We start from the raw sequence: 21,233 nt of genomic DNA on the forward strand, positions 1-21,233 counted from the left end.
GAGTCGGAGCTCTAGAAAGAGTCCGATATTGCACGTCACTCATTAGCCGTTAGACGCATTCTGGTGACAGATGGGCGTTGGGGGAGGGAGCGCTTTGCTTTACCTTTAAATACACGTCCCGCCTCTTTTGTTTGACGGACTTTACTATTGGTCAGGGGTAACGCGAATCGAGGGTCCTGCCAAACCCATTGGGTGGTACAAAAGTCAATCATCTGGAAAGACGACTGTCGCACAGCACGTTCATTGGTCAAGCGCTGAGCCAAGGGCAGAGTTAGGGTTCCGCCCTCCTGCAGCAAAGCACCGGTAGGCGGGTTTATGGAAAATGCTGCAATGTGATTCGCTGTATAGCCATTTCAGTCTAAATCCCAGGTCTCTAATTGGCCTAACCCTCGCTTCGACGATTTCTGCGACTGAGGCACTATAGTATTCTGTGGCCTAGCATTAAATAGACGGCTATTTAGATAGCTAAGACATAGTGGGTGGATTAAAGCGCACGACATCGGTGTTGTAATCAAATATAGAAGTAGGGGAATACGCCTCCAACAAGCCTTAGTTGTACCGGAAGAAAAATGACTGTTATTCTATGACAATGCCTTCCTTATAATTTTCCAGGACGTAACGTTAGCTAGCGATTCGGTGGGAGAGAAATAGCCAGGCAGTTAATATAGATCGATTTCTCAATTCGTCGTAGGAATTAACGTTTTCTTTTTGTAGTTTTCTACTACTATTTGTTTTGATATTGTGTTATTTACTAAACGTTTCAGAATTAGTTGTTAGTCAACGGAATACCGGGATACTTACTGCACTGGTAAGTCTCCCTTCATTATTAGCGCGTTAACGTCCCGTGCAAGGCAGGATTATTTGCTAGTTACGGATTCTGAGAATGCCATTTAGCCAGTTAGCAAATGTTAGCATATTGAAGGCGTCGCAGCGGATCGGCCTAGAAAGGGACATTTACCTTCAATGCAGATATTTAAAAGCTCGTCAACAAGACTTTATCTTTGTATATCAACAAACGTACGAAATAGCTTTTATTTTATTTGTAAAATAATGTGAGAATGGTTGATAAACAGTTGACCTGTGTCTGCGTGCTCGCTTGAGATCTGCGTTGGATGCCTCGAAGATGATTATTTCAAGAACATTCTTGACATTGTATCTTCTTCGAACCATCGATAGATGCATTTAGCACAATGTAACGGATGATTCACGGTTTTAGTATATTATGTGGTTGCTAAGTTTGTTGCATCATGTCTTGTTGAATCCCCTACGGAACAGAACAGGTGCTGTAAATCAACGTAATATACATGCAACAGGTGCCTCTGCTCACCTGCTTATCTATCTAGGCTCGTTTTGTAATGTCCCCAGGCGGTTATTTCGGTCTCAACATTATCGAATTTACAGTATCAAGTCGGTCCCCATATTGTGGGAATGTCTCATTCAGTGCAGTGAGAGTATGAATAGAATGGAGAGTAAAGTTATTTTTCCTCCATTTTATTTTCACTAGTTCAGTTTCAATGTTATGTAGGCCTACTGATGTTGTGCATCCCCCTTCACTCGCTCTCTTTTTTCTCCTCTTCCCCCCATCATCTCTCCCTCTTCTCATCTCTCCACCACCCCCTCTCTCCATCTCTCTGCCCCCCTCTCTCCATCTCTCTGCCCCTCCCTTTCTCCATCCAACTCTCCTTCAGGGATGGACAATGCCCATACTAAGACAGTCGAGGAGGTGTTGGGGTATTTCAGTGTGAATGAGTCGACAGGCCTGAGCTGCGAACAGCTGAGGAAGAGCAAGGAGAGATGGGGCCCAAACGGTATGTCACGGTCCTAGTTCATGTCCTAAATTACACTATTCCCTATGTAGTGCACTGCTTTTGACCTGGGCCTATAGGACTCTGGTCAAAAATAGTGAACTATGTAGGGAGTAGGTGCCATTTAGGACGCAGCCCTAACCCTTCACTCCTAACCCTTGACCCCTATTTCACCCTTAAATTCAGAAACGCCCGACTCTTACTCTCACCAGTATTAAATTGTTTCAATGATTATATGTAATGACACCCAAGTTAGGCCTATGTTTAGCAATGTGATGATGATATTGACGATGATGATGACTGATAATAGCAATGTTATTACCATGTTTATAACAATCTCTCTCATTCCCATGCTCTCGCTCTCTCTCTCTCTCTCTCTCTCTGGATTTCTGAACTCCATGATGCAGAGTTACCGGCCGAAGAAGGTAAGATGTTCATTATCTCCCTCTTCTCTCTCTCTCCCCCTCCCTCTCTCCTGCATTTACATTCTTTCCATCTCTGTGTTTCCAGGGAAGTCGCTATGGGAACTGGTCCTGGAACAGTTTGAGGATCTGTTGGTTCGGATTCTTCTGCTGGCTGCCTGCATCTCCTTCGTAAGAACACACAACCACACACACAAAGACAACCTAAACAAACACTATCGTAAATACTGTAACTTTACAGTAAATGGCTAAGTCACAGCCTACCCAAAGCCATTCAAACATATTTAGAGCTATTTAAATATTTTGCTCTGAGCATTCCTATTCACTCTTTATATCCTCACAATATTACCATCCCTGTCACATACTCTCTCTTGGTTCTTGAAAACAAGTTCCTCTTTAACCTCTCTCTTTTCTGACAGACTCTTGCCTGGTTCGAGGAAGGGGAGGGGACCATCACAGCCTTCGTGGAACCCTTCGTCATCCTCCTCATCCTCATTGCCAACGCTATCGTCGGGGTGTGGCAGGTGAAGTCACAGTGTTTTGACATGTTGCATTAGTGTGTGTTCCTTCCTAAGTGTGTGTTCATGCATAAACAAGTTTATTCGTGTGTGATGATGTGTGTTCATCCACGTGTGTGTGTTTACAGGAGCGTAATGCTGAGAATGCGATCGAGGCGCTGAAGGAGTATGAGCCTGAGATGGGGAAGGTGTACCGACAGGACAGGAAGAGTGTCCAGAGGGTCCGGGCTAAGGACCTCGTACCTGGGGACATAGTGGAGGTGGCAGGTAGGCAGAACAACTACAAATCCCAGAGTCCTCTAGGGACCACAGTGTGACTGGTAACATTGTTGAGGTACTATAGCAGGTAGGCAGGACAACTACAAATCCCAGAGTCCTCTAGGGACCACAGTGTTCTATACTGTGACTGGTAACAATGTTGAGGTACTGTAGCAGGTAGGCAGAACAATCCCACCATCCTCTAGTCTTGGGGTCCAAGTGTTCTTTATATTAGAAGTCCTCTAATAATGGAAAGAAGAACAGCAACACCAAAAAATACCTATGATATTGAGGTACTATAGCAGGTAGGGAAAAAAACGACACATTTCGTAACTCCTCAAACGTCCCTAGTGTTCTATACATCGTACCTGGGGAGTGGAAACACAGCGAAGGTGGCAGGTACGTAGGGGGAAACAAAAACTACAAATCCCATACCCATTTAGCAAATCCCATACCCAAAGTGTTCTATTATTGACAGAGTTAGTTGTTTAAACTTCCAAAGATAAGATGTTTAGTTAGCTTTGGAAACATTTTAATCTGTATGGGTTGGATCTTTGCCCTCTCGCATCATCATGGAAATCAAAGAAAGGTTTTATGGGAAATGAAGTTTTAATCAAGTTGCTGTCAGTTGATGTGATATTCGAGGAGACTTACAATACCCAATATCACTGCATCTTGATAAGCTCTGGGAATGTCGCCAGACTGGGTCAGTGATGCTAACCTTTCTTTCCCAAATATTTTCTCAAACTTTTCACAGATATCTGACTGAACAGGCAGTTGGGGGGACGGTTTCACATTTCTGTGTGACTTTTAGCGACAACACAGCTCGAAGGGTTAAGACCGCCCCAATTGTCGAATCCTCAAGGCGCTCCGTTTCTATTCTTAGAGCTTCAAAGAAGTAACAGAGGAAATGGGGGTTGAGAGTGTTTTTATGTGTTGTGACTCAGAGAGATTCACAGTGGCGATGTTTGGCTTAAAGAGCATGGGAACTTTGTGACACCAATCACAGTTTATACAGCAGAACACTGGGGGATGCCTCCCAAATGGCACCCTATTCCTTTATAGTGTGCTATTTTTGACCAGAGCTAGGGAATAGGGTGCCATTTGAGATCCATCCATGGAGGATTGTTATAAAACGTAACGCACTGTTTATCACATCACTGCCTGTCTATCCCTCTCGGCCAATGATCTTGCAGGGTTTAAAATGTTTACCAATGAATTTGGTTGATTGACAGGTCATTTAAAAAAACAGCCGTTATGTGGAAATAAGATGGTAATAGTCTATGGGGTTTAGTTAGGCTGTTCTAAGGTATTATGGGCTCTATTTTAACAAACCTAACACAATGGTCAATCTAAGCGCTGGCGGTAGCGCTATAGGTTCGGGGGTATGTCAGAAATATTTTAGCTATTTTCAAAACCACAATTATCGATGCAGTTGCTGGCGTTGGCATGAAAGGGCTGGGTTTTGATTAATAAACAAGTTTGGGTGTGTCGATGCTTGGCCCCTCACTGGCCAATCAGAATGTGCTCCATGGCTAAATATGTGTTTGCTTCAAGTTGTGTATTTACGGTCTTTTATATATTGCCTTGGAATCAACTCTAATTCCAATATCAGTCCTTTTATAGTTTGTAACATCTTACAGAAACAAAATAACAAAATGTAGATCTATCCCATCTTTGCTAAATATGTTAACTTGAACCTGTTTGCATTCCACATTGTTCTAAGTAATTGCATGGCTTTAATGTGGAAATATATATACATAGCATACACACTGATTGGGGCTAGGCCTACTCTAAATTGTATTATGGACATGTCAAATGTTATCAATAATGAATGTAATCTTGCTTATTGACAAGGCCTAAAAGAGACCGAATAATTTGAATCAAATTCTAAACAAAACGACTTGTTTTTAAACAGGCTATGTCTAAATACACTTACAGGTACTGTAATTGCTTCCCTGTTGCAACAAAGTTGGAAGCACAGAATCGTCTAGAATGTCATTGTATGCTGTAGTGTTAAGATTTCCCTTCACTGGAACGAAGGGGCCTAGCCCGAGCTATGAAAAACAGCCCCAGACCATTATTCCTCCTCCACCAAACTTTATAGTTGGCACTCTGCATTCTAGCAGGTAGCGTTCTCCTGGCATCCGTCAGACCCAGATTCGTCCGTCGGACTGCCAGATGGTGAAGCGTGATTCATCACTCCAGAGAACGCGTTTCCACTGTTCCAGAGTCCAATGGTGGCGAGCTTTACACCAGTCCAGCCAACGCTTGGCATTGCACATGGTGATCTTAGGCTTATGTGCGGCTGCTCGGCCATGGAAACCCATTTCATGAAGCTCCCGGCGGACAGTTCTTGTGCTGACGTTGCTTCCAGAGGCAGTTTGGAGCTCGGTAGTGAGTGTTGCAACAGAGGACATACGATTTTTACACTCTACGCGCTTCATCACTCGGCGGTCCTGTTCTGTGAGCTTGTGTGGCCTACCACTTCGCGGCTGAGCCATTGTTGCTCCTAGAAGTTTCTACTTCGCAATAACAGAACTTACAGTTGACCGGGGCAGCTCTAGCAGGGCAGAAATTTGACCAACTGACATGTTAGAAAGGTTGCATCCTATGACGGTGCCACACTGAAAGTCACTGAGCTCTTCAGTATGGGCCATTCTACTGCCAATGTTTGTCTATGGAAATTGCATGGCTGTGTGCTCGATTTTATACACCTGTCAGCAATGGGTGTGGCTGAAATGGCCGAATCCACTAATTTGAAGGGGTGTCCACATCCTTTTGGCTATGTCGTATATATCCTCTGCCATGTAAGACTTGACTTGACAAACCATCACCTCCCCCGTTCCGCCCTGTTTTCCCCCAGTTGGTGATAAAGTCCCAGCAGACATCCGTCTGACCTCCATCCGCTCCACCACACTGCGAGTGGACCAGTCCATCCTAACGGGGGAGTCGGTGTCCGTGATCAAACACACAGACCCAGTGCCTGACCCGCGAGCCGTCAACCAGGACAAGAAAAACATGCTGTTCTCTGTAAGTGGTGAGGAGGGGAGTATATATGTGTGTATACAGTGTGTGTGGGGGGAGGGGGGTGTGTTTTTAGGGGGTCATTATCTGATTAGAAATAGACCAGCACAGCACGTGGGGGTAAGGCCTCAAGCCAAAGGGTGCACATTTTGTTTTTATGCGTGTGTAAGTGTGGGAGAGCGAGTGTGTGTAGTTTATTGATCTAATGGGAGATATAGTGTGAGAGAGGAACCAGAACACAGGGACGTGTGTGTGTGTGTGCACTGTGCTGCTTTGATGCGAGTGTCGAAGGTGTGACTCAACTGTTTGTTGAATAAAACATCACTCGCATTGTTTGCACAGGAAACACATAATATACTGTGTGATGTAATCTACTAAACAGCTCTTAATACAGTTCTAAAGAGCCAGGTTAGAGCGTCTAGACCACTCAGTCTTCCAGGTTAATATAGCGATGGTGGCGCTATTGAACTGGATCATCAAGGGCTGTGTTGGTACTTGAGCTACACTCACATACTGAAACTGTTGTGTCCTGTATATCACTAAAAGATACCGTATGTGTGAGATGGATGTCGTTGATCCCCACGCCACCTACATAGTCAAATCACAGTTCATGATTTATAATACATCTACCCTATGAGCACAAGATGTTGAAAATACGTTGGTTGGTTGAAAATACTTATTTTTGGTTAAATGTGTTTTAAACGTTAAAAATACAGTATGTATCTTTGGTTGAAAAGATGTTGAAAATACGTCTTTCTGATCTTGTGCTGACTGGGTAATACATACATTCTTTTTTTATGTTATTGCCAAGACTTTGTTTTGAAGATGAGCTGTGAGCACAATGCCAATGTATATTGCTTTACTGATCAAACTCATGTAGTAGTTAGTAGAGTGTACCAACACAGGTCTTTGTAAACCAACACAGGGCTTTGTAAACCAACACAGGGCTTTGTATCATTGTTCTTCCAGGGCACCAACATTGCGGCGGGCAGGGCTATAGGTGTGGTGGTAGCTACAGGGGTGCAGACTGAGATAGGGAAGATTCGTGACGAGATGGCTGCTACAGACCCAGAGAGAACACCGCTGCAGCAGAAACTAGACCAGTTTGGAGAACAGCTGTCCAAGGTACTAGGGACTTTCCTTCTCTTTCTTTCCCTCATTCCTTTTATTTCAGCTGTGTTGTGATAACAGGCTCTCTCTTTCCCTCCCTCCCTCCAGGTGATAACAGTGATCTGTGTGGCAGTGTGGGGTATCAACGTAGGCCATTTCAATGACCCGGTCCACGGTGGCAGCTGGCTCAGAGGGGCCGTCTACTACTTTAAGATCGCTGTGGCACTGGCTGTAGCTGCCATCCCTGAGGGTACGTGGTGGGACCAACGACCTCTTTCTCTTCTCTTCGTGTGTGTGTGACACACAAAGTGGAGCATGAGTCAATTCCATTCTATTCTGAGCAATCTAAATTCCATATGAAACTAAAATGAATTCTCTCTCAACAGCTCCTCTCTGTGTCCATGTAGACTCTTAACTCGATAAATAGATTGATCAGCCAGTATACTTTTGTCACATAACTCGGAAGAACTATCATGGAACCATATATTTAACCCCACTCTAACGGTCCCTTCACCTTATCCAATCTTGCCCCCCCCCCCCCATGCAGGCCTACCCGCTGTGATCACCACCTGCCTGGCCCTGGGGACCAGACGCATGGCCCGGAAGAATGCCATCGTTCGCAGTCTGCCCTCTGTGGAGACCTTGGGCTGCACCTCCGTCATCTGCTCCGACAAGACTGGCACCCTCACCACCAATCAGATGTCTGTCCACCGGGTGAGAGAGAGAAGGGAAAATGAGATAGGGGAAGAGTAACCACTTGGGTTCACTGGAGCTGACATGAAAGTGGAATGGTTTGGCATGTTGATTGACAGACACTCAGCCTGATGCTGACCTAACCTTACTGATTGTGACAATGAGTGTGTATTTTCTAACCCCTTCTGTCTGTATCCGCATGTGTGTATGTGTAGATATTTGTTGTGGACAGTGTGTCAGGGGAGCGATGCGCCCTGAGTGAGTTTTCGGTGACCGGATCTACTTACGCCCCAGAAGGGGAAGTGTGAGTGCCTTTAACCTTTAACTGATGATTGCCACGTTCAAAACAACTGGGAACTTGGAAATATCCGACTTCCGACATCAGTCCGTTCAAGACAACTGGGAACTCAGGAAAAAAAATGTAGCTCAATTGGTAGAGGATGGCGCTTGTAACGCCAGGGTAGTGGGTTCTATCCCCGGGACCACCCATACGTAAAAATGTATGCACACATGACTGTAAGTCGCTTTGGATAAAAGCGTCTGCTAATTGGCTTATTATTATTATTATTATTATTATTATGTCGGAAACTCTGGCATCTTTCTAGAGCGCCGACATTCCGACCTGAATTTTTTTTCGCCATTCCCAGTTGTCTTGAAAGCTCTAGATGTCATGACGAATGACCCCAATTTTGCTAGGACTGTCTGGGAGTGAGTGGTTTGAGTGGGGAGGGGAAAACTAGCTATTATTGGCAGAGGGGTTTGAAACTCTTTCTTATTGGTCTATTAACTAATTTACCACCTGGTGATGTCACCAGGCAGGCCCTAACTCCATCCCGCCAAAACAGGCTGAAATTTCAGGCGGTCTTTTCAAACAGCTCTTACACTAAAAGGGCGTTATCATCATTTTCACAGTATTAACACAGACAAATCACATTTCTGATTGCACTGGGCCTTTTAAGATGCTGAGAAATGTTGTTTCTTTGTCTAATATTTGGTTCCCCTCCTCTACTTCTTTCTCTGGTCTCGTCTCCCCCGCTTCCCCGCATTCTATTATCCCATACTTCTCTCCCCTTCTCTCACGCCATCTTTCCCCTTTCCTTATCTCTCTCCCTGTCGTCTTCCATATCCACCCTTCTCTCTCATCTCCTCCTTTCCCTTCTCTCTCTCTCCCCTTTTCCTCCTATTTCTCTCCCTCTATGTATTTCCTTTCTCCTTCTCTCTCTCCCTTAGGTATAAGGATGAGACAGTAGTGAAGTGTAGTCAGTATGAGGGCCTGGTGGAGATGGCCTCTATCTGTGCTCTGTGTAACGACTCCTCTCTGGACTACAATGAGGTGAGAACAGCTCCAGCCTACTTTGCACACGGCACTACACACCAATGTAAATTGGTCTTACTGTAGCCACGGCACTACACACCATAACCACTGCACTACACACCAGAACCACTGCACTACACACCAGAACCACTGCACTACACACCGTAGCCACGGCACTACACACCGTAGCCACGGCACTACACGCCGTAGCCACGGCACTACACACCGTAGCCACGGCACTACACACCAGAACCACTGCACTACACACCAGAACCACTGCACTACACACCGTAGCCACGGCACTACACACCGTAGCCACGGCATTACACACCATAACCACGGCATTACACACCGTAGCCACGGCACTACACACCAGAACCATGGCACTACACGCCATAGCCACGGCACTACACACCAGAACCACTGCACTACACACTAGAACCACGGCACTCCACGCCATAACCACGGCACTCCACGCCATAACCACGGCACTCCACGCCAGAACCACGGCACTCCACGCCAGAACCACGGCACTCCACACCAGAACCACGGCACTCCACACCAGAACCACGGCACTCCACACCAGAACCACTGCACTACACACCAGAACCACGGCACTACACACCATAACCACTGCACTACACACCAGAACCACGGCACTACACACCGTAGCCACGGCACTACACACCGTAGCCACGGCACTACACACCAGAACCACTGCACTACACATCAGAACCACTGCACTACACACCGTAGCCACGGCACTACACACCGTAGCCACGGCACTACACACCATAACCACGGCACTCCACACCATAACCACGACACTCCACACCATAACCACGGCACTCCACACCATGCTACACACAAATGGACAGACACTTCTTAATTCTTATCTTGGAGAGCTACTTTTGTTCCAGTCCAGTAGCATCTGTTTGAAATAATACATTCAAATAATCAAATAATATCATTGTTGTTGACCCTTAACCTGTGTGTGTGTGTGTGTGTGTGTGTGTGTGTGTGTGTGTGTCCCAGTCTAAGGGTGTGTATGAGAAGGTGGGCGAGGCTACGGAGACCGCCCTGTGCTGTCTGGTGGAGAAGATGAACGTGTTCGACACAGACCTCCGAGGACTGTCCGCTGTTGAGAGAGCTACTGCCTGCTGCTCGGTGAGTGTGTGTGTGTCTGTGATCAAAGAAATCTGTGTGTGTACCATTGAGACGTGCTGACCTAATTTCCTTCCTTGCAGAATGATTGAATGATAAATCTCCTCTCTCTCTCCCTCCCTCCATCCTTCTCTCCATCAGGTGATAAAACAGTTGATGAGGAAGGAATTGACGTTGGAGTTCTCCCGTGACAGGAAGTCCATGTCAGTGTTCTGTTCTCCCAACAAGCTCAGCCGCTCTGCCGCCGGGGCCAAGATGTTTGTCAAGGTCAGCTCTCTCTCTATCACTCCTACTTCCCCTCTTCCTCTCTCTGATCTTTCTTGCCGTTTCTGTTTTCCTTCCTTTCTTCTGAGCTCTTTCTCTTGCCCGCTCTCTCCGCCATCTCCTCACTTTGTATTAACTTCTCGTCTCTCTCCCAGGGAGCTCCGGAAAGCGTGCTGGAGCGCTGCCGTTGGATCCGGGTGAACGGGGGTGCGCGGGTGCCCATGACGCCGGCGGGACGGGAGCAGCTCCAGGGGATCGTCAGGGAGTGGGCCACGGGGCGGGACACCCTCCGATGCCTCGCCATGGCAACCCGGGACTCGCCCCCCGAGATACGCTCCCTCAACCTGGAGAACTCAGCCACCTTCGCCGACTACGAGGTGAGGGATTTTAGGATGATTTAATTTTAGGTATCCTTTGTGTAATGCACTTTTATTCACCGCTTTTATTGCATTTTGCTTGCCTATTTCTCTTATTTTATTATTTTTTTTACTGTAAAGTGTGTTGCGGTTTTTCAAGGCACTTCAAATACAGTTTAATTTGATTAGTGTTAAAGAAACAACAACCTCCTCTCCCCCCCCCTCCAGTCGGACCTGACCTTCGTGGGCTGCGTGGGGATGCTGGACCCCCCCAGGAAGGAAGTACTTGGTGCGGTCCGCATGTGTCGGCAGGCTGGCATCCGCGTCATCATGATCACAGGTATGACACGCCTTAAACACACTCCCTCTGTTGTTTGTTGTGTTGTGATGCATGTTTGTTGGATGGGGAGACTCAAGACACATTATCCAAGGGGATTCAATAAAGTCTCAACACACTCATCTACCTTAAAAAGCTATTATAACGTGTAAGGCCGGGACGATACCAGTATCGCAATATTTTTTACATGGCATAAATGAAAACACGGCTTAGACCAAACTCTTTGGTCCTTTAAAAACCTGCTGTATGTAAAATATTGTGTGCTATAGCTTGGAAAATAAATAAATGTGACTCTGGATGACAACGTAATGATGTTTGTTTCCAACATTAGGTCTATTTTCCTAAATAAATTAAATTTGCTTCGTGTTTTGTTTACTTGCCACGATACTAACGAGTATTGTGATACTGGGATCGGCCCAGGCCGTAATGACGCGATTTCAAACAGTTTTGCCTCCTGGGTGTCATCTCTCCATCTAACCTCATGTCCCCCAGGTGACAACAAGGGCACGGCCATGTCCATCTGTCGTCGCGTGGGCATCATCACAGAGGAGGAGGAGGAGGCGGGCAGGGACGACCCGTTCTCAGGGGGCCTGACGGGGAGGGAGTTTGACGAGCTGCCCCCCCACCTCCAGAGGCAGGCCTGTCGTACCGGACGCTGCTTCGCCCGCGTGGAACCCACACACAAGAGCCGCATCGTGGAGTACCTACAGAGCCTCGACGACATCACAGCCATGGTGAGGGGGTGGGTGAGGGGTGAAAGGGTGTGTGTGTGTGTGTATCTGTCTCTGTTGGCAGCAGTTGTCTCTGTCTAGTGCTCTACCCTGTGACACTAAAAAATACCTGTTCAATCAAGTGACAGAACTGTTGTCATTGTTAACATTCTTCCTCTGCGTTGAGAAAGCATGTTTGCATTGTGTTTCCTCCCTCTTTTGACTCGCCGCCTGTTCTTGCTCCCTCCCATTCCTCCTTCCCCCTCTCCCTCTCTCCCTCCCTCTCTCCCCCAGACTGGTGATGGAGTGAACGATGCACCAGCCCTGAAGAAGGCAGAGATCGGGATCGCCATGGGTTCAGGCACGGCTGTAGCCAAGTCCGCTTCAGAGATGATCCTAGCTGATGATAACTTCTCTACCATCGTAGCGGCTGTAGAAGAGGGCAGAGCCATCTACAACAACATGAAACAGTTCATACGATACCTCATCTCCTCCAACATAGGAGAGGTTGTCTGGTGAGGAGAGGGGGACGGGGGACGAGAGGGAGGGAATGGAGGAGAGAGAAGGAGGGATTGGAGGAGAGAGAGGGCAGAGCCATCTATAACAACATGAAACAGTGTATAGGATACTTCATAGGTGTATCATAGGAGAGGCTGTATGGAGAGGGGGATGAAAACGAGGGAGGGAGGGAGAGAGGGTGGTGGAGTTACGGTTATAAATAAAGGGGAAGGATAACAGAACGGAGGTGCACATTTAGGAGAGGAGTACTCTAGGTCAGGTGACAATAGAGAGAAGGAAAATGTAAAAAAGGAGAGATGGATGAATGGATTAACTTGAGGGCTAATAGTAGTCTGGAACAGTAAAGAGAGGATTTCTGAATAATTATTGTTTTATCCCTCCCTCACTCTCACCCCCTTTCTGCTCTCTCTCCCCCCACCTTACCATCCTAACCTTCTCTCCCCTCCAGTATTTTCATGACTGCTGCTCTGGGCATGCCCGAGGCCCTGATCCCGGTCCAGTTGCTGTGGGTCAACCTGGTGACGGACGGCTTCCCGGCCACCGCCCTGGGCTTCAACCCCCCCGACCTGGACATCATGTCCCGCCCCCCGCGCTCCCCCAAGGAGCCACTCATCTCCGGATGGCTCTTCTGCAGATACCTCATCGTCGGATGTGAGTGTTTCTACTTTATCTGTTTCTATGTCTATTGCAGATGCCTCATCGTCGGATGTGAGTAAGTCTAGTATATCTCGATCTATATCTATGGCAGAGACTGCATCGTGAGGCTATAGATTATGAACATACAGGGTTCTTGTATTTAGAACTTAGAACGTAGCCTCATGCACTTTGTGACAAATGTATTTGAAAAAAGGATTTATACAAATAACATTTGTGGACGATTGATTGATTTTGCATCACAATATCGGCTGAGATTCTAGAATATACACATCCATCTAACCTTTGACCTCTCTCTCAGGCTACGTGGGCGCAGCCACAGTAGGAGCTGCAGCCTGGTGGTTCATGGCAGCACACGACGGACCCAAACTCTCCTTCTACCAACTGGTTAGAACACACTCTTCTCTTCTCTCACGTCTCTTACTTTTACCGTATCTAACCTCCAACCTCCATATCCTTCTCTTCTCACTCCATCCCCCTCTTCTTTCACTCATCCTGACCTCCTCGTCCCTCTTCTCCAGTTTAGCTGGGTTGTGAGATGGTTATAAGAGAAATGCAATGATAATAGAGAAAAATGAATAGGTTAATTGTTTTTGTAGCTACAGATAATACTTTTATGGTTTGGCTGTGTTTAACCCTCTACCCCCCCCCCCCCCCCCCCCTCTCTCTGTCTCTCTCTCTGTCTCTACCCCCCTCACACTCTCTCGCCCTCCCAATATCTCTCTCTCTCTCTGTTCTCTCCTCCGCTCAGTCCCACTATCTCCAGTGCAGTGAAGGCCACGGGGAGTTTGCGGGGGTGCAGTGCTCGGTGTTCGAGTCGCCCTACCCCATGACCATGGCCCTGTCTGTGCTCGTTACCATAGAGATGTGCAACGCCCTCAACAGGTATGCTACTAAAACTACAACTTCCATGGTTAGGGCTGTTACGGTGACCGTATTACCGCCTCACCGGCGGTCACGAGTGATGACTACAGTCAAATTCTACGTGACCGTTTAGTCACAGTAATTAGGCTTCTCCGAGCTCTGATGCTGCTGATGGTCATTAGTAGCCTACCAAACTTGCTAACTGCCTGGTACGCAGCACTCTAGTGTCCCTCCAATCACTCTGACAACAATGCAAATATAATCGAAAATCTAATCAAACACTTAATGAGAGCTCATGTTGCGCAACATTTCTATAGGCTATGCAACAGTTCTATAGGCTATGCAATTGCTTGAGAAAATAGTTTTAATGGCCTTCTATAGGCTAGGCCTACTATATTTATTTCTCAACTTTCCTAATATTAAGCACATTGCTTCTCTTTACAACAGGAGTATAGCCTACCTGGCTGGCATGAAAATGAATCACGAGAAAAGCGTCCTCCATTCGCCATTTTAAGTGCATAGATGACATGTATTTTTCCCCTGCCCCTGTTTTTGAGACAGGTGCATGATAATGGTCCATTATCAATCAAAACATATTTCATATATATATATATATATATATATATATATATATATATATATATATATATATTATTTAGTGTGTATATATATTATTTAGTATATATAAAGACAAGATTAAATCAAGAATAGTCAGATGGGTGACAATATTAGCCTATCACTTGTAAATTATATATTATCACTTGTGAATGATTTCCAGTTTGTGTGCAATAAGTCAAGAAAAAGCGCATGCTTTTTTTTTGCGACTGTTTTAAATCATAGACGAACACCTCATATAGCCTCACCCATAGGCCTATATTACATTTCTTTGATAAAGTTTGTATCACAACTCAACAAGTGGCCAAATAACTTCTTAAAATTAAGCACATTAATCCACTTTACAACCAGTGTAGAGCCTAACTGGCATGCATAGACTGCTCGTGAGTTTCAAGTTTGGGGAAGATCATTTTCACCATAAAAATGCACCTTTATAATGAAAGCATTACATGCACAATCATGCATATCATGATCATAAACAATGTGTTTCATTGTCGACTTATAAACTTTGTCTGATGATTGAAAAGAGCAAAGGTGGAAAACAATTGCAATAGAACTGAATGAAATGTACAGTCGATATACATATATGTAGAATGTACTGTGACTAATAAAAATAAATGTTATCATATGCAAACTAAACCTGTTCTGTGTCATGTCATAGATAATAATCTCTATGACTGATGCTAGTAACCGAAAGGTCACATGTTCTAATCCCCGAGCCGACTAGGTGAAAAATCTGTCGATGTGCCCTTGAGCAAGGCTCTTAACCCTAATTGCTCCTGTAAGTCGCTCTGGATAAGAGCGTCTGCTAAATGATAAAAAAATATCTGAGATTATTTGGTATAAGTATGGATATTTTACTGACATCTTTTGACTTTGTATTTATATTCCAGAGTTCTGTTGCGTTAGTATCAATATTTTACTGGCATCTTTTGAGTTTGTACTGGTCCATTTCTGAGCTCCGCTGTGTGTCCTCGTCCTCAGTCTGTCAGAAAACCAGTCCCTGCTGAAGATGCCTCCATGGTCCAACCCCTGGCTGGTGGGAGCGATCTGTCTCTCCATGGCACTCCACTTCCTCATCCTCTACGTTGACCCCCTGCCTGTAAGTCACTGTGTGTGTGTTCATCTGGCATGATTTTGTCAACTAAAATCTGACTTCTAAGTGGACTGGACAAGAATTTTGGGAGAGATTGAGAGCTTTTCTGTGACGAGCACAATTTAATATTAGCAGCAAAGATGTGCAGAGCAGTTCTGTTCAGCAGTGGGAAGGACACGTCACACCCAGCAAACACAGCCTACATCATCTGGTGAGCTGCGGGGGAGCAAGCGATGAGTGTGGGCAGACAGACGCCACTCAGGTTCCGCCTCCAATTATACACATCGCCCTGGCGACTCTCTTGCTTCCCCGTAGCTAACCAGTCACCACCAGCCTTCTAGTTAGCTACCCTTTGCCTGGTAATGAAACACAAGCTGCTTTACGAAATTAAAAACAATAGCAGAATTGAGTTTAATAGTAAAACATTTTACATTCAGAAAGCATATTGTGGGCCATACTAACACTAGGCTTCTTGCAGACCGTACCGTTAACCATTTGTTTAGGCTACACCTTGTTCAGTCATGTTACCTCATTAGCTAGCTATAGCTAACAACCTGGAGGCTTGTTCAGCAGGACGCAAAGTTTTGGACTGTTCAGAATATGCTATGCAGAACAAACATGCCTCTCTGACATGTTGAGTAAGGAATAACGTTGGCTCTATTCATGGGATTTCTATCTGCAACGTTCAAGAACGTTTTTCAACTGAACGTGGACCTGGTAACATTACCAGTACCCTAAATGCAAACATTTGGTGGCACAGGAAGAAAGGAAACGGGATGGCAAACAACTTATTGACTAAAATCCCCCCGCATCCCACTACGCTATATCTGACTGGCTAACACGGACTCGGACTTCAGCCATAGGGACTCGTTACTCGGACTTGAGCACAGGGGACTTGGGAATTGATTCTGACTCGAGGTTTAGTGACTCGACCACATCACTGGGCGAAACCGTCATTAGCTCCCATTCTACTTTTGGACATCAATGTGGCGTCTCTGGAGCGTTGTTATCAATGGCAATGACGCAACCGAGTGATGGAGGTGCAACCATACTACTTTGCGGCACCATCTGGTGATGGTGCTTCTCTCTCTCTCACACACTCACACAGTCTCTGGTTGTCTGCTCTTGTGTTTGTTTTGTATGTAATGTGCAATATCTATGTAGGCTGAATTAGAAATGTACAGATAATTATAATATAGAATATTATTCTTATTTACTGTATGTTTGTCATATTTCTGCTTTAGGGAAGAATAGGATGTTATGCAGAAAAATATGTTGGTAGGACAAGGTTATGCATGTTTGTGCACATGGAAGTCAGTGATTTATGTTTAATGTTATTATAGGTTAATGAGGCAACACAAATGTGATGTGACTAAAATGAAAGGGCATTTAGTTGACCAAAATGGCCCACTGTTTTCATCATTTTGACAATAACTAGACTAAATCATTATTTAAATGACAAAAATGGGACTTAATGATATTTTAGTCAAAATGACTAAGACTACACTAAATCGAAGAAAGTACCGAAATTAACACTGCTGCACAGGAAAGTGTGTGTGTGTGTGTTACATTACATTATGCTCTCAGATATCGCATTGTCTAACCACCCCTCCTCTCCTTCTCTCCCCTCCAGATGGTGTTTCAGATCCGCCCCCTGTCGTGGCCGCAGTGGGTTGTGGTCCTCAAGATGTCCCTGCCCGTCATCTTCATGGACGAGGCCCTCAAGTTCCTGGCCCGGAACTGGATCGAGCCGGGTACCGACGTGGAGCGCCAGGAGGAGGAGCGGGAGCGCCGGAGGAGGGGTCAAGGGTCAGGGGGCGTGACGGCCGCCGTGAGCAGGGCGTTTAAGGGCGTGTCCTGGTCGTTCGTTTTAATGTCATTCCCGCTATTGGTCTGGATCTACAGCCTGGACTCTGATATTACTAACATGTTCTATGAGTGAAGGGGGGGAAAAGGGGAAGGGAGGGAGGGGTTTGGGTTATGAATGAAAGGGAAGGAACTATCAAATAAATAGGGGAGCAAGTTGAGGAGAAGATGGAGTGCAGGGAAAGACAAAAAATAAAAAGCCAGGGATGGAGGGATGAAAGGTGAACAATCTGAGACGAGGGAGGGGGGGGGGGCGGGGGGGGAGACAAAGGAAGTGAAGGGGAGAGAGCTGATACATCCTAGCTCAGCACTCTGACTTTTTGAATACGGGCCCTGACCGGTTTCTGTTTAAAACCGTTAAGTGAGGGATTTGACAACTCAAGGTCCTATTCAATCAAGCCTGGTTTAGCAAGTTACCGAATAAGTCTTGAAAATACCACTCCTTTTCTGCAGAAAGAACGCACTTTTGGATTCACTTAGCTCCTTGACAACATACTTTTTACAATGTGAGACAAACCAGAAAAGAAATACAACTTTGTAGTTGATTCAAACAATCTTTCTGGCCACTCTGAATGAGTGTTATTTTTTCAATTTAACTTCTCCCTGGAAAGCTGTTTAGCGGATTTCATTGAGTATGGCTGTTGCTTGTGTCTTGAACTCTCTCCTGCATATTTATTCCATTTTGAAAGGGAAAGTACTGTCTATAGATGATTTCTAACATAAGGTGGTAGTTTATTTATTGAATTCCAGTTTCTCTACCTGTAAGGTGACAGGTGGGAAGGTAGAGAGAAAGAAGCTTCTTTAGTCTAGGGAATGGAGGGATGACTGGATGAAGAGAGAGGAAGGGAGAGCGAAAGAGCTAAAGAACCTTCCAGCATCAGTCACAGACTGGCCACACACCGACACTCCAGCCAGCTTCAGAAATCAATCAATAATCAATTCAAATTTGATTTAATTTAGATGTCATCAAACTGTGTCTAGAGAAGAGGACAGCAGAGTACTTATTTAATGTGTATTTCTTAGGGTTTTGGACTGGCGAAGCTGAATTTTGAAAAGTTAAAGATTTTGCGTTCGTTTTCACTGCACTATTCATATTTATTAATACATCACGACACTGAATTACGTGTTTTCTTTTCTTTTTTTGGTAATTTCTGTCAGATATTTTTCTATGTTTAACTTCTTTGCATATAGAATGGATGTTGCCTCCATGTATGGTTCTGATAAAGACGGTTGGCTACTCTTTATGACATCATACCCTTTGTCTCCTTATCATCACTACTGGTACGTTGCAGTTGGACTGCTCAGAATCACTGATCTCCAAATCACCTTGCTTTCTAAATAACTACTCATTATGTGATAAAGATTAGAGATTCTGTGCTTTGCCTTGCTCAAACTCATCCCCCTCAAACACGCTGACTATGTTGGTCTTTACTAGAACTGTCCAGGTTGGGTAGTAATGGGTTTTAGGTGCAGGCTTGGCATCTTTTTTCGTGACCAGATTCGTTCTGATGTCCTACACACGATTTCGGCTTGGAACTGCGTCCTTAAAGTTATAATGTCACAATCCTCACGTAGGCCTAGAAGCAATAGACTTGCCTTTCCAGAAGGCTCCAACATCTCTGGTATTGAATTGTGTAACTGTGACGACTCTTTGTTGTCAGGCTGAGAAATTGCATCATATTTTAGCTAGGCTACTCTACCATTCTACTAGTCTATCTACTAGTTGGCCGTGTTTTGATAGTTTAACAGCCACTGTGACATCACACCATGAACTAAAGGTACAAAGTAGTGTAGTCTGCTCATGTGGACACCAATACCACTTCCCCTGTAGTAGTGGGTTTGTTTAAAAGACACATTTTTTGTCTTTTATTTACAACACACCAAATTTGCTTACTTTAACTTTTTTTCCCCCAGATTTGTAAAATTGTTTGTTATTATTATGATTGATATAACTATTACAGTCATTTGGATTAATTAATTGTCGTGGTGGCATCTGTAGTACCCCTACTGTGCCTGTAAAGAAGTAGGGGGTGGTATTTTCTGAATGTAGTAAAAGCATTTAATAGGTGTAAGAATGAGAGGAGTGGAAAAGGGGATTAGGGAGGAGAAGAGGGGCAGTCAGACAGGGTGGCTTTACAAAAGAAAGAGTGGGATGAGGGAGAGATGCTGAGAGAAGAGGTCTCTTTTCTTTCCATCTCGCGCTCTGACAGAGTGCTCTCTGTCTTCTCTGTCATCTGAAACATTAAGCAAAATAATTATAAAAAAATTAAAGACTTCAAAGAAATAAACAGATTCATTGAGGAGTTATTGGAACTTTTTTAAATGTTTTTTTTCTGATTTCTTTTTTGAGACTGAATTAAGGTGGGAATGTATTTTGTTTATAATTATTGTAAGTCCTACCATTGCTGTCTGTCACACTACTGCTATTTCATTTATGGAAAATGGGAAATGCTTTATGGGATGAAAACAACAATAAAATTGTTAATTTAAATGTTTCGGTGGTTTCTATTTTGACAGTTGGTGCACGTTTTTGTTTTTTTGCCCTAGCACTACACGGCTGATTCAAATAATCAAAGCGAGTTTGGGATGATGTAACGTCACCAGGAAAAACTCTGGGTCCTGGTTATGGCCTGGGCCCTGATAAAAAAACTTTTAAAAAAACTCGTCTCCCGTATTATGCTAATAATGTGTTTTTAAAATATTTGCCGCAAGGTGGCGCAGTGGAGCAGGGTTTCAATATTTGACAGCTGTAAAATACCACTTTGACAACTGGGCGTGCTGCGTGCATTATAAATGGAAACTCGTTGCGACGTGTGTGTGTGTGTGTGTGTGGGTGGGTGGGGGCTCCATTTATATAAACCGTAGGAAGGAGAGAGCGAGAGGAGGGGTTTAAAGCCATACAGATGTGACGAGGAACTAAGTGAGTGTAAAGGGAAGTTTCACAAGACCCACAGTGACTGACTGACTGTAACGTGTTCGCAACAGACAAACAGTCCCGCTTTTTTTCACAAAAGAAGGGAAATAAACCATTTACCATAGATATCAATTATTTCAGGGATTAGCGTCTGAAGTAAGTAATTTCCACCATATTCTTTTTTGTGCATGTTCAGAAATGTTGCTGATCTTTTGTGTGTCTGTGGGAAGAGGAATTTCACTTTACGCACATGGCACAAGACTTCTCTTGTATATTTTTTTTCCCGCCATTCTTTTTCATTCTTCTTTTACATTGTCTTTAATTTGTTAACCTATTAATGTGCATGCCTTTTGTGTAGCCAGTTGATATGTTGACACTTGTGTTTGGCGCTAATTATATACATCACAAATTTGGCCTTGACACGTTTCAGTTGTCGTTTGGTCATAATAATAGTATAATGGAGGGTGACCGGTAGATTGTTTATAGTCAACTTTGTATATGGTAATCCATGCCCTGTGCACATAAAAGGTGGCACCATCGGTGACACCTGGACGCAGCTGTCAGTGCGCACACTGGGTCACACGCGTCCACCCACAGGCCGCACGAGGGGAAACAGCTGAAAGAGAGGGAGAGTGAGTGACCGAGAGAGATCGAGAGGTGGGGCGGTTTTACCACCCCTGGTTTTAGGAAGTGATCTGTGACCTTCCATTTAAACTCCATATTATT

At 44.9% G+C, this 21,233-nt stretch overlaps 1 protein-coding gene across 1 annotated transcript; it reads left to right on the forward strand.

Annotated features, from left to right (window-relative positions):
- Positions 1 to 609: 609 nt before the first annotated feature.
- Positions 610 to 18,141, forward strand: LOC311124953 (sarcoplasmic/endoplasmic reticulum calcium ATPase 2-like). Its single transcript, XM_084199047.1, has 23 exons — positions 610 to 808; positions 1,689 to 1,808; positions 2,213 to 2,230; positions 2,316 to 2,398; positions 2,647 to 2,751; positions 2,874 to 3,012; positions 5,870 to 6,036; positions 7,000 to 7,155; positions 7,249 to 7,390; positions 7,688 to 7,854; positions 8,049 to 8,137; positions 9,064 to 9,166; positions 10,184 to 10,315; positions 10,454 to 10,579; positions 10,732 to 10,953; positions 11,161 to 11,272; positions 11,762 to 12,003; positions 12,274 to 12,494; positions 12,947 to 13,149; positions 13,454 to 13,539; positions 13,904 to 14,037; positions 15,616 to 15,733; positions 17,361 to 18,141. The coding sequence occupies exons 2-23, from the start codon at positions 1,691 to 1,693 to the stop codon at positions 17,667 to 17,669; spliced, it is 3,192 nt and encodes a 1,063-aa protein (XP_084055173.1). The 5' UTR covers positions 610 to 808; positions 1,689 to 1,690; the 3' UTR covers positions 17,670 to 18,141.
- The last annotated feature ends 3,092 nt before the right edge of the window (positions 18,142 to 21,233 follow it).

Source organism: Coregonus lavaretus (assembly GCF_964263955.1).
Source record: "Coregonus lavaretus genome assembly, contig: HAP1_SCAFFOLD_4881, whole genome shotgun sequence".
In the NCBI taxonomy this organism is placed as follows: domain Eukaryota; kingdom Metazoa; phylum Chordata; class Actinopteri; order Salmoniformes; family Salmonidae; genus Coregonus; species Coregonus lavaretus.

Excerpts from the sequence above, each read along its gene's own strand:
- LOC311124953 (XM_084199047.1), top strand. The coding sequence starts at position 1,691 with ATGGACAATGCCCATACTAAGACAGTCGAGGAGGTGTTGGGGTATTTC. Across the intron at positions 3,013-5,869 it reads GGACATAGTGGAGGTGGCAG|TTGGTGATAAAGTCCCAGCA; the intron begins GTAGGCAGAACA and ends GTTTTCCCCCAG. Across the intron at positions 10,580-10,731 it reads GGGCCAAGATGTTTGTCAAG|GGAGCTCCGGAAAGCGTGCT; the intron begins GTCAGCTCTCTC and ends TCTCTCTCCCAG.